This window comes from Brienomyrus brachyistius, chromosome 17 (genome assembly GCF_023856365.1).
Source record: "Brienomyrus brachyistius isolate T26 chromosome 17, BBRACH_0.4, whole genome shotgun sequence".
NCBI lineage: Eukaryota > Metazoa > Chordata > Actinopteri > Osteoglossiformes > Mormyridae > Brienomyrus > Brienomyrus brachyistius.
In genome coordinates, this window is record NC_064549.1 from 2,097,031 (window position 1) to 2,109,133 (window position 12,103).

The following is a 12,103-nucleotide window of genomic DNA, read 5'->3' on the forward strand; positions in this document are numbered from 1 at the left end:
CCTTGTGTGTCGTTCTTGATAGACCGCAGACAATGTGCTCCTCAGACATCGCTCACATCGACCTGTCAGGCAGGCAATGTTCCACCGCTGCTGTTCCTCACACTCACACGTGACTAATGGATGTTCCTGTGTCTTTGTCTGGCCTGGAGCTGTGCGAGGAAAGCTGCTGTCACCTGCACAGTGCACTAGGCCGCGCTTCTAAAACGTCTGTGTGCAGAGTTAGCTGTGTAGACACTTGAATTGTGTGCAGATATCGTGCTCGCTTCGGAATAACCTCTCTAGATCCGTGTCTCCCAGTCCGGTCCTCTGGGATCCAGAGACACATTAATGCTCTCTCACACTTCCCTGTATGGACCAACATGTGGATTGTCTGGTAGGAGGCTCTGAGGGAGCAAAAATATGGATTAGAAAACACTGCTCTAGATCTATCTAAACACCCTTCTCTGGTTTGTGCTGACAGGGAGGCCGTACAGATGAAGAATTATCACTGCACTATTCCTTTTTATAGGTAGTATTAGATTTTTGCCCGTATTGTTGGCTCCATTCACCTTGGTCCGTTGCTCCAACCTGTAAACGGTTGCTCTTCAAACTTGACCTTTAAGTTTCCGATGACACCTTGATGGGTTTGTTGTGTTGATAACCAGTGATGACCTGAATGGGCACATCATGGGCACTTGGGGACCGTGCCTCTTTTCCAGCACTGCTTCTCCAGTGTGAGGTCCAGTGTGAGGTCCAGTGGGATCACTGAAGTCGGGTTTCCTGCTCTGAAGCCCAGGCAGGAGACAGAGATCCTGCTATCTACAGTGTTATGCCCAGACTGAGTTTACTAAATTCAGGAGATTGGTTTTATAGGGAGTCATTTGATACTGAGGACCTCGATCTACCAAGATATGAGAAAGAGACACGTTTGTGGCCCGGATTCGGGTTGTTGGATGCTCACCCTTTCAGATGTGTGGGGCAGCAGGTGGGCCTGTGTATGACGCACTGGACCTGACAGTTAGGGTGGTTGGGTCTCTGCTGGTACGTTTGAAGATAAACGGTCACTACCTGCCACAGGCAGGGATACTGCTAGATATTTAGGGCCCCAAGAAAGCATATCAGATATGGCCCCCAAATCCAATCCAGTTACGTTCCAAATTTTTTGGAGTCATCCCTCCTTTTAGGGCACCACAGCCACAGGAATTTGCCCTGTAAAAGATCCAGCTTTTTCCAGAATGTGGGAATCGCCAGTGGGAGGATTGTCACCGATGATTTTTCACTGAGGAGTACTCAGTCTTACCAGGTTAATTTCAGTGCCCCACTTGCTCCCTGTTTGTACCACAAGTGAGCCCAACATGGCATCCGAGCACCGCAGGAGCTCCTGACTGATGACCCCAGGAACGTGTGTGGCCGCCATCAGGCCACCTCCAGGGTTTTAATTTCTGCTGTGGCGTCAGAGCTCGGTGTGGCCGCTCTCCAGAGCAGCTCTGCAGTGTGAGGTGGGTGTGTGGGGTTAACGAGCCGGGGGATTATGGGTAATGCTCAGGTCCCCGTATCCACTCTGTCTGCCTCCACCTCAGCGGGTCGGCTCAGTCTGGTTCGTTATGCTCCTATTGTTGTGGATTCGGGTTTGGTCCTGGTCCAGATAGGAGATGCTGCTTTCTGCACCCCTTTGAAGAGGAAACTTCCGGCAAATTCGGCTCTGTTCACGGCGATTTGTGTATCGGAGGAGGCCTGTGCGGTATTTTTAATGACCATGCAGGGATATACTGACACCGTGATGGTGCTTTTTGTGATTTAAATAATTTTTTCTGTGATATAAATTTGCCTCTGGCCCAGAAAACTTCATGTTAGAAGTTCGGTTCCTGCACCACAGCCTCGTTAAATTGAAATGACACAATATTTTGCTGGTGCGACGTAATAATTCCTTATCTGGAAAAGCATGTTTTGGTTATTATGTAGATTTAAGGGAGTCTGAATGGTACCGTATCTCGTGTGATAAGTGGGCATTGCAGTTGCGCTTCCCCCCGTCACCTGATGCTGTGGGCCATGTTTATAAAGGTGCGCTTAATTGAAATTCAGGTGGGGAACTTATCTGGTGTTTGACGTTTGTGGGCAGCAGAATGAGTGGCTCTTATCCCTCGGTCCAGACTAGCGGGAGGGATGGTGTCTCCGTCGATAACCGGATCGCTCTCCGCGGGCCCTCCGCCTCTTTTGACGGTACACTGGGACTGCGACGGAAATTTCACGGACCCACACACGTGCCACGCAGCCCGAGACAGCAGACCTTAGACCTTAACTGCTGGTTGGCGGAATTAAATTCGATTTATGATGTTTTGGAACGTAGTCATAAACGGGCAGGCCAGCCACTAGTGGCCAGAGAGAAACAGCCTTTATCTAAATGAAGTGGATTGTGCGTTTGGAATTGCGTAATCTGCTAGGGACCGTTAATAAATGCACAAGCAAAAGCGTCAAATTTGGGCATTGGGGAGATGGGGGAGGGGAGGAGAGGGGGTGGTCACGTGGTCTGGGGAGAAGATTGCATTATTCTCTTTAGAAACAGGTGCTTTTCCAAAAGAATGAAAGATGAATAAAACAAAGTGGGAGCCACCTCAAAGACAGCCCCCCCCTCATTTTCTCAGGAAGGCGAGGACTTTGGGGGACGAGTGAATGGGGATTTGGGCTGTGCACTGAAATGTTGGTTTTGCCCAATTGTTCAGGAGATAATGACCTTTTCAAAACAGATGTAATGGTTGTATGAATGCCCAGCTTTCAGTCCGAATGGGCTTTTTATAAGGCGGGAATAAGCTGCCATTGCCATTTTCCCAGTTAAAATGGTGACACCTCTCTTTCCCCATCCCCCCACCCCCGGCACCGACTCCGGACGTCCCTGCAGTCTGCCGGCGTACGCTTTCCGCATCTTAGACCCAAAACGCACTGACTCTCTGATTTACCGTCGGCCAAATGAAAAGGGAGTGAATAAAAAAAAAAAACAATCAGCTGTGGGATCTTTGTCACGTCGAAGTGAAGCACAGGTGCATGATGGGAGTTGATTCATGGCCGTGTGACTCGAAAGGTCTTATAATACCTCTGAAATGGGGAGAGATCGCCAAGGTGAATTTGAAGGAATGTGGGGGGCGCCAGCTGTGTGTGTGTGTGTGTGTGTGTGTGTGTGTGTGTGTGTGTGTGTGTGTGTGTGTGTGTGTGTGTGTGTGTGTGTGTGTGTGTGTGTGTGTGTGTGTGTGTGTGTGTCCTGACACATGCGGCCCTGCTGAGATGAGGCCGACTCCAGCCCCTTACTGGTGCCAGTGTATCTTCACCACTTTGAATACTTAGGAGGATAAATGACCTCATTTAGGGAGTTAATGGACAGCAGTGGTACAGTGCTTAAGCACACGTACTCAGTCAGAAGGCTGCCGGCTGCCACTGCAGGGCGCTGCTCTTATATTCTCCTATGCAAGTCATCCTGCTGTTGGATAACAGTTTAATGTACGTGGACATTGAGAAGTATGGACACCGCCCCCTAGTGTCCACTGGGCCAACTGCGGATGCCTCTCCAGCCAGCACCGTCACCCACAGGGGGATCGGCTGACTATCGGGGGACTAGATAGAACCTCGGTCGTCGGGTGTCAAGCTCAAGAGGTGTGAATGTCTTTCATTATAAAGGGTGTGTCGTTTTCCAGGAGAAGGAAGGCCTGCGTTATTTTCTCGGAAATATGGCCTTCAAAGGCCAAAGCCGAGTGACTCAACATGAAAACAGTTGCTTTTCAAGTGGAGAAGGTAGCATTCGGGATGTGGGCGGAGGGTGAGGGCAAGTTTAATCCTGAGGATGGAGTCTCAGTGCTGCTCCCATTAGACTGCCCGTCATGCCGAGAGTGTCCTGTGGGGGGCAGCACCGAGCCACTGCTTTAAGATTCATACCCCCACCCCCCCCCACACGCGCTGCGCTCTGCTGCATCAGTGTAGCCTGTCAGCTGCATTGACCAGACGGCCTGCGTCATGCTGAAGCCAGGATGAAACATCCCGGGAAGGCAACAGCTGTCGTGTCATGTGTGCGGGTCTGTGTTCTTGGTGTGTCGTGTGTTCTTGGTGTGTCGTGTGTTCTTGGTGTGTCCGTGCTGATACGCCTCTGCCTCTGTGTGCCTGTGCGTGTTCGTCCCAGTAATGAGCCGGTCTGGCTCTCCCTCGCTGCCCTGCTGGTCCGGTGACAGGGCCACCTGCCGGGTTTCTCGCCCCGTCGCTCCTGTGTGGTCTGCCGGGGGCGCTGCCTGTCCTGTGATCACTGTCCCCCCCGGCTCCCCTCTGCCGATCTACACCTGAATAATTTAAAGCTCCCTCCCTTATAACGGGAGCCCCCCCCCCCCCTCACACACACACATCCAAAGATCATTCCAGAACCTGGGTAAATGGAGGGGGTTCGATTCCCACTTAGCCTGATCGTGAGCCACACGATGGCCCCACCCTGCTGTCACATTGCGTGTCATTCACAGTAGGTCGCCTTGGTCTCTTGCCGCGCCTCCTTGATAGCCCGCCACAGTGTTTCAGGGCCTGGGGGGGTGCTGCAGGCTCTTTGTTTCAGAGGACCGCCTCCCCCTGTCCTAATGAGCCCCCCTCCCATTTCTACAGGAAGACCCACATCCACACTCTGTGGTACCAACAGGAGTCACACGGCATCACCCTGTCTTTGCATCTTTGTGTGCTGTGATGCAGGCGGGTTTCCGTAGCAACACTGCTGGGATATTTCAAGAGGGCTGAGCTTGGTGGCGGTTTGTGGCCAGCTTGGTGGTGGTTGGGGGGGGGGGTATAGCAGCATGCTGCATGCCATGACACGGTGCCGACGTTAGGGATGAGGGCAGTGCTGCTGTGAAGTGACTGCAGGGTGTTAACGAGGGCGATTACGCTCCACCTTAAATGGCGGTGAACCTCACGTCTGTCCGGTTAATGGTGTGAGTACCGTCCTGCATGGCTGTGGGCCGGGGGACAAGGGGCTGTAACGTGTTAATGTGGCGCGGCGTGGTGTGGCACAGATCAGGATAGACGCCATTACCGCATGTGTGGGGGGGGCTTTTGTTCTCGTTAGCGCTCGTTAGAACTGTGTCCGGTAATCAGGAGGAGGCTAAGCTGAGAGTGCAGAATGGGAGGTGTGGGAGGGGTCTGTGTGTGTGTGTGTGTGTGTGTGTGTGTGTGTGTGTGTGTGCGTGTGTGCGTGTGTGCGTGCGTGCGTGCGTGCGTGCGTGCGTGCGTGCGTGCGTGCGTGTGTGTGTGTGTGTGTGTGTGTGTCAGGCCAGCTCCAGAGAGTATCACATGACCAGCACAGACATGGAGGTGTTACGTAACTGTAACGTAGCAGCAAATTTCCCACATCATCCATGGTGCTCAAGGGCACTGCAGCACAGGAACAAGGGAGTGTGAAGAATGGAAGGCGAGACACACACTCTCACAGAGGCACACACTCTCACAGAGGCACACACTCTCACAGAGGCACACACTCTCACAGAGGCACACACTCATGGGCTGTGACTGTGTGTGTGTGTGTGTGTGCTGCGTCTGCACATGCAAGCTAATTAATAAAAGGGCCATTTTTTAAGGCAGGAAAGGATCATGGTTTATGGTGCCCCCCCCCCCCACCGCTGCTCATGGCCCCCCTCAAAAACCACCCCCCACTCTCTCCCATCATTTCTTAAATTTTGTTGGGTTAAGCCCCCCGAATCCTGCATTGTGACATAGATAGGTGTTAATGTTGAGTATAACTTAATTCTGTATTATTGTATTAGCGTCTTTAGGTGCCTTCAGTGTAGGGTCCTGTGTCACCCCAGATAACTGTGCTTCTGTGTTACGTCTTTGTGGTGTGTTTGCATGGACAGGAATCCATATTTGCAGTTTGGTATGAGCTCTTACGCCCTCGTGCCTGTTTGTGCGTCTGTGTGTGTGTCTGTGCATGTCTGTGTCTTTGCGTCTCATTGTGTATGTGTGTGTGTATCTGTGTGTGCGTCTGTGTGTTTTGCTTTACTGCTAACGCCCCCCCGGCCTACGCCCTTTGTGGTTTGCTATGCTCAGCTGTGCTATGCTGTGCTATTCTGTGCTCAACTGTGCTATGCTGTGCTATTCTGTGTTATGCTGTGTTCTGCTGTGCTGTGCTGTGCTCTGCTCTGCTCCGCATGGCCGGCCCGCTTTAATCATAACCTCTCGCTGTATTATTTTGCAGATCGCTTACCCATTCTCCCATATTAGCTTTCCTCAGAATGGCAAGCAGTCTACCCACTGACAAATTCAGTTTCTTGTATCAACCCGACGGCTGTCAGAACCTGAAGAGGTCAGTGTGACGCCCCGTGTGTTTTTCCCGGCCCGGCACCCGGCGGGGCCGCGGGTTCGAGCTCGGCGCCCCCCACCTGGCCACGCCAAACCCCACCTTTAAATGTTACCTCTAGCTGAACTGTGTGTACGGATAACTGCCCCATACCACACCGCCATTAAACTGCCCTGTGCTGATTGAGGACTCCGGTGTTGGTACAGAATAAACTGAATCTCACCACCTGCATGCTGCCCGCCTGCCTGCCTGTCTGTCTGCCCGCCTGCCTGTCTGTCTGTCTCTGCTTTGTTGTCCTTTAATAACATGCCTTGCTCCTTTCCTGTTGGGGGGGTGTGTTAGGAGACATTCTCATTGACTTTTTTAGCCATCGCCTGGTTGTATTTTGAGGGGAACGTCCCCTTCGCAGTCTGTCCCACAAGACTTTGTGGGTTATTATGCCAGATGGAGGTCAGTGAGTGTGACACGCACGCATTCTGCAGTGTGTCCTGTATCTCTGATTGGTTTGGACCAAATGAAAGCTGCACTCTCCTCACATCCGGCGTGGGGGGGCGGAGGGGTGTCTCCTTACTGACTGGTGTGTCACCTGTCACCCATGTGGGTGGCCGCAGGATCGCGGAGGCCAGCTGTCTCTCGGGGGAGTGGCTCTCTGCACGCCAGTGACAGGCCCGTCACATGGTGTCCTGGTGTGTTTCAAAGCCGCGTGGTTCTGTGTGTGGGCCGGCCTGCGCACTGAGCCCCAGAACACCCCCCTGCCCATGCGCCGGGACCATAAACACTGCTGTAGGACCAAAGTTGGTGGCTCCTTGACCAGTACGATACCCGCGAAAAGGACGGTGGTCTGTTGATCACCCCCCCCCCCCCAGTTTTTCATAAGGGAGTATTTCTCCCTAGAGATGGGGGAGGGAAGACAACAGCCGGCTCGCTGTTGATTGGCTGCTCTCATGGCCGGGGTGGCCTGGCGGGAGGAGCGAATGTAATCGGCTGGGTCATGCATGCGTGAACAGGGCGTCTGGGCGCACTGGGGTGAGATTCCGAGCTGCCACTAGGGGGCGTTTCTGCCGGGGGGAGGGGGGGGAGCAGAGAGTCCTCTGAAAGCCTTTGTTGTTATCGTGAGACTCTTTTCTGTTTATGCCTGTTTATCTACATCTATCAGAAACAGCAAGAGCTCCCACAGCATCAGCTGTGCAGGTTTATATGTCGGCCTGTGAGCTGAACACTGGCGAATAATCAGGCCTGTCCTGAAATGAATGCCATTTTGGCTCTCGGTGAGGAATTCCCAGAAGCCCCTGCTTCGCCTTCCAAGATGGCGTCCCGTGACCTTGAGCGGAAGTCAGTTAACCACAGTCAATTAACCCTCGGCGTGTCCCGGCCTCTCTGCGAACACCCAGGCTCCAGTGCGCGTCTGCAGGTCCCTTTAGAGCAGTTCATCTTCTGGCAGAATCGTCCTCTCACAGGGAGAGAAATGCATGTGTGAAATATGGGGTCCGTATAACAAAAGCTAGTTAGCGGAGCTGCCTTCCACGGGGAGGAGGGGTCCTCTCACGCCCGGCGCTGCTACCATCACACCATCCGTCACAGCGGACGGGAAGAGGAGCTGAAGGCTGCCTGGGTTTGTCTTTCAGAACGGGCTGAAGACCAAGCAGAATTTCTGCAATGGGTTCGAGTGGGGAAAGTCCCCCTCTGTCTTTTTGCGTTTTTTTGACTTTGACCATGACGGATCTTACCGGGATATTGTGCACTGCGTCGTACACATGGTCTCATGAGAGTCTTTACCTTTCTCCTGTTATCTTAAATGCTTTTCCCTCTCTCTCTCCCTCTCCCTCCCTCTCTCACCTCATTCATGCATCCTCACTCTGTCTTTCAGTAAGAGCAGACTGTCTTCCGCCATGAACCCGGTCTACAGTCCCGTCCAGCCCGGGACCCCCTATGGAAACCCCAAGAATGTGGCATACACAGGTAAGCCTGCGGGAGGGGCTGGGGGGTGGGGTCAGGAACGAGCGGCACTATGCTCTGATTGGTGGGATTAAGAGCCACTCGTCTGAGGCCGCAGGGTTCTCTGCAAATGGGCTCGTTGTCCTCCACGTGTCCTTCATTCCTATTTTTGTTGCTGCGCCGGCTGCTCTTCCGCGCATCCTGCAGGTGAACGCCGATTCCTCCCTGCTCCTGCGTTCTGACTATTACGTTGGTCCTCTTTTCTTCTCTCAGCTTTTTTTAAATTTTCGGCATTTCCTCTTACGTTTGTGGTTTGTTGCCCTTTTTATTTTCCTCAGGCCACACCTCCTTGTAATTAATCAGGTTTCACCACAGAATGTCTGGCTGCTGGCCATTGGTGTATCGCGCAAACGCCTCCCACCGGCAACACCACCCCCAGCTCTTTGGTTCCGCTCAGGGTTCTGCAGCCGTCCTGCCACAGGGTGTCCTACCCACATCAACAGGGAGCCTTTTAGTACACTGCCGGATCCACTGTAATCTGGTTGTGTAGGAAATGTCACTTTGGGAACCACTGTGCAACTTAGGAACTCTGAAGGTCTCATCAGCGGGAATCGATGGCTCCCTCCGCTGTCCATACCCTGGGGATGCCAGCCCCATTCACCCAGACACCACACGGGGCTCGATTAATTCCGGGCCGCTTTCCATGTTACGAAAAGTCAGCCATGCAGGCCGGCGCGTCTCTTCCGAGGAATGTTGCAGTGAACTTGGGCACAACGTAGACAAAAACAGCATGTTCGGCTCATGATAGGAGAACAGCTCGCAGTAAACCCGGTTCCGGTTTCACCCTGAGTTTGGAGACCTCAATAGAGACGCTGAAGATGGAGGATGAGGAGGAAGATGTGATTCTGTCCAGTTGTGTGCCTTTGCATCCTGGCTGGCTTGATTTCATTTTATGGCTTTGCGATAGCTTTCAGCCAGTGGGGTTAGTCTGGCTGGTGGTTAAAGCCGTTACTAAAGGCAGATGCTCGCCCAGGCATCTGCCAGCTTCTGTAAATCTCCAATAAACAGCGATGTGTCCTGACCCCCCTGAGTCAGAAGCCCACACAGGGTGACAGCTATGCGTTTAACATTTAAAATGTCTTTCATTGCAACCGCTGAACCGGTTTCTTGCTGTTTGTTATCTAGTGAACATCTTTTTATGGACTGTGGTGTTGATGCAAATGATCCGGGGGGGGGGGCATTTCAGGGTTCCTGTCAGATTCATCACCCCCCCCCCACCATGAAATGCATGGAGATGAAGCTTGCTTACATTATCTCCTCTTGTCAGGAGCCCCTAGGCCCCTGGTTTAATAAAGTGTTCTGTCAGGGTGGGGGGTTAATTAAAATAAAATTAGGGTAATTTGTTCCAGGGGTCCGCTATTGAAAGATTACATATATGCCACCTGATCTTGCCTTTGTGTTTCTCTTGGGGAGGGGGCTTCCACAAGCAGCCATTAAACCTGTTTATCGTTTGTCTCTCTATCTATCGTGTTTCGCTGCGCGTGTGTTTTGTTCGGGGCCCCAGGGCCCCCTTCAGCGGCCTGTGGCGGGTCATGGTGGCAGGTCTGCGCTTCCCGGTGGTGCCCGGGGGCCAGGTGGCTGCATGGGGAGTGACGCGGACAGGTGACAGGTGTCAGACTCCCTGGGTCACGTGGGGGAGCAGAGCGCACGCCGCCTCTTCCTGAGCCACTCGTCACCCACATAAATCTTTCTTTCATCTCTCTTTCTCTCACTGTCTTTTTTCCGCTCTGTCAGTCCACCTCCCCCTTCACCCTGTGTCTCCTCCGCTCGCTGCTAAACCTTCTATGACCTGCATCTCCTTCCCCTGCTGTCTGCTGTCCTCCTGCCTACCGCCTGCTCCCATTCCCCCACCCCCCATCGGCTCCCAGGCGGCCAGCTGCCTCGCAGCACCTCTGCTTTTGGGCCGACTGGTGATTAATGGATTCATGGACCTGCACAGAGGGCGGGCGTCACCGGCACGGGCCATGGGCCCCCCATCCCTCAGAGACCGTGCTCTTCCGAGCCCCCCAGGACCTTCCGGCTGTTCTCTGATGGGCTTCTGCAGATATGGTAGCCTGGCTTCCTGTGCCAGTGTAATTGTGCCCTTGAATCGGGTTAATTTCACTGACCTTCACTGGCAGAGTAAAATATGCATCTGTCTGAAAAGCATATAGTACCCCCCGCCCCCGCAGGCTCACTGCCCCCACCCTATCTTCTCTGTCAGACTCGTCCATGATATAAACTTTTTCACCAGCCCCATTTCCCCAAACATCTTTGAAGGGGGGGACAGCGTGCTCTTACTGTCACCCCACCCTTCCTGCCCCGTCTCCCTCCCTCATTTTTCATTTTCTCTCCACTAAGCTCCTTGTTTGCCCTGTCTTGCCCTGCCCCCCCACTCTCACCCCCCCAGGCAGCATCCTGTGGTGAGGTGCAGGAGTTTGCTTTGTTCCTTCCTGTTGTCATGCAGAGCCCCTCCCCCCTCCCCTTCCCTGTCAGCGCAGTGGCCAATGACAATCAGAGCCTCGGCCCACCTTACTTCAGCCAGCCTATCATGTTTCTCCCATCTTAACGCATCATGCGTGGCGATCTCAGCGTCCTTTGAGGATCGGGGGCATTCCCACGCAATGAGACCCTGGTCTACATTTGTAACCGTGTCCTTCTGCCTGGGGGGTGGGTGCGGGGTAGCATCAGGATGAAAGGGATATTCATGAGAAAGAGCCGGAGCCAAAATGGCGGCCGCGACACTCGTGCCGGCCATTATGAGGCTCCTGTTACACAAGGCCCTGTTAATCAATCCCAGAGCTTTCACCAAAAAAAGTATTAATGCGAGGTTTATTTATAGGGCCGAGACTGTCAGCGCCGGCCTACTTCCTCCTAAGCAAGCTTGTGAAAGTGCTCCAAAAAATATATATATCGTCGTGAGCAGTTAGACAAAACATTACGGGGAGCTGGCTATTGCATGCTTTCGTTAGCATAGCCGCCTGATTCAAGTCGGAGAGTGGGAACAGTAACAGCCAAACACCACGGGGAAAATAGAGGCATCAATAATTCATGGTCCTGCCCTGTCCTGTGCCCTGCTCGTCAGCTTGGTGTCTGCAGAGTGGGGGCTCCCCCCCGAGGCGCTGCGCTGTTTGTGAACATGTGCTTTACGCCGATTTAATGAACATGGTAACGAATGGAATCAGACAGCAGGGCCTAAACGCGCCTTTACCCTCTGTGCTGGGGGTCCCTAAAGGCCCCGGGGCCATTTGCCCCTCCAGGAGGGACACGGAAATGGGATGTTTAACTTGCAACTGCCATCCTCATTTTGTAGCTGGTCGTCCATATCGCCACACAAAGGCGGAAATGCGATCCGTGGAGGGTGGTATACGGAATGGATGGTGAACAGCATGATGAAGTGAGATTAAAGAATTTAAAAGCGGTTTTTAAAATGTATTTTTAAGGCGGTGTAACGCTATGTGTAATCCTTCTTGGCGTAAGGTGTAGCGCACCTTTCATTTGTGCCTGACAGGTCTTACATCCATTCTGTACATCTGACTTTCCCTTTGGGGGTGGGGGGGGCCTTTTAAAAGCACTGCTCCCCCCAGCAGGACGCACTCCCCTAGTCGACCCCACACACACACACACACACACACACACACACGAGAAGAGCCTGTCGCCTTGCTCGTTTGTAACCAGCCCCTCCGAGGGACTCTGTCTCCCGCCGGGGGGTGGGGGGGGGACGAGGAACAGGAAAGGGTTTCTGCTGCTCTGATTGTCTCGTTGCCGGGGGCGCTGACGGTCATTAGCATTCCAGCAGAGAGCTGGAGTGGCTGTTGCTATGGTGATGGGCATTGATGAAGG

The 12,103-nt window shown here is 53.2% G+C and overlaps 1 protein-coding gene across 5 annotated transcripts in view; it reads left to right on the forward strand.

Annotated features, from left to right (window-relative positions):
• fam168a (family with sequence similarity 168 member A) overlaps positions 1–12,103 on the forward strand; it is a 29,539-nt gene that overhangs the window by 1,240 nt on the left and 16,196 nt on the right. For 3 of the 5 annotated variants that reach the window (XM_048980666.1, XM_048980664.1, XM_048980669.1), the window contains exons 2-3: positions 6,185–6,292; positions 8,154–8,245. In XM_048980666.1, the coding sequence (XP_048836623.1) occupies positions 6,222–6,292; positions 8,154–8,245 (163 nt within the window). In that variant the 5' untranslated portion in view covers positions 6,185–6,221. The remainder of the gene's footprint in view (positions 1–6,184; positions 6,293–8,153; positions 8,246–12,103) is intronic. The other 2 variants (XM_048980665.1, XM_048980667.1) reach the window with 2 other exon arrangements.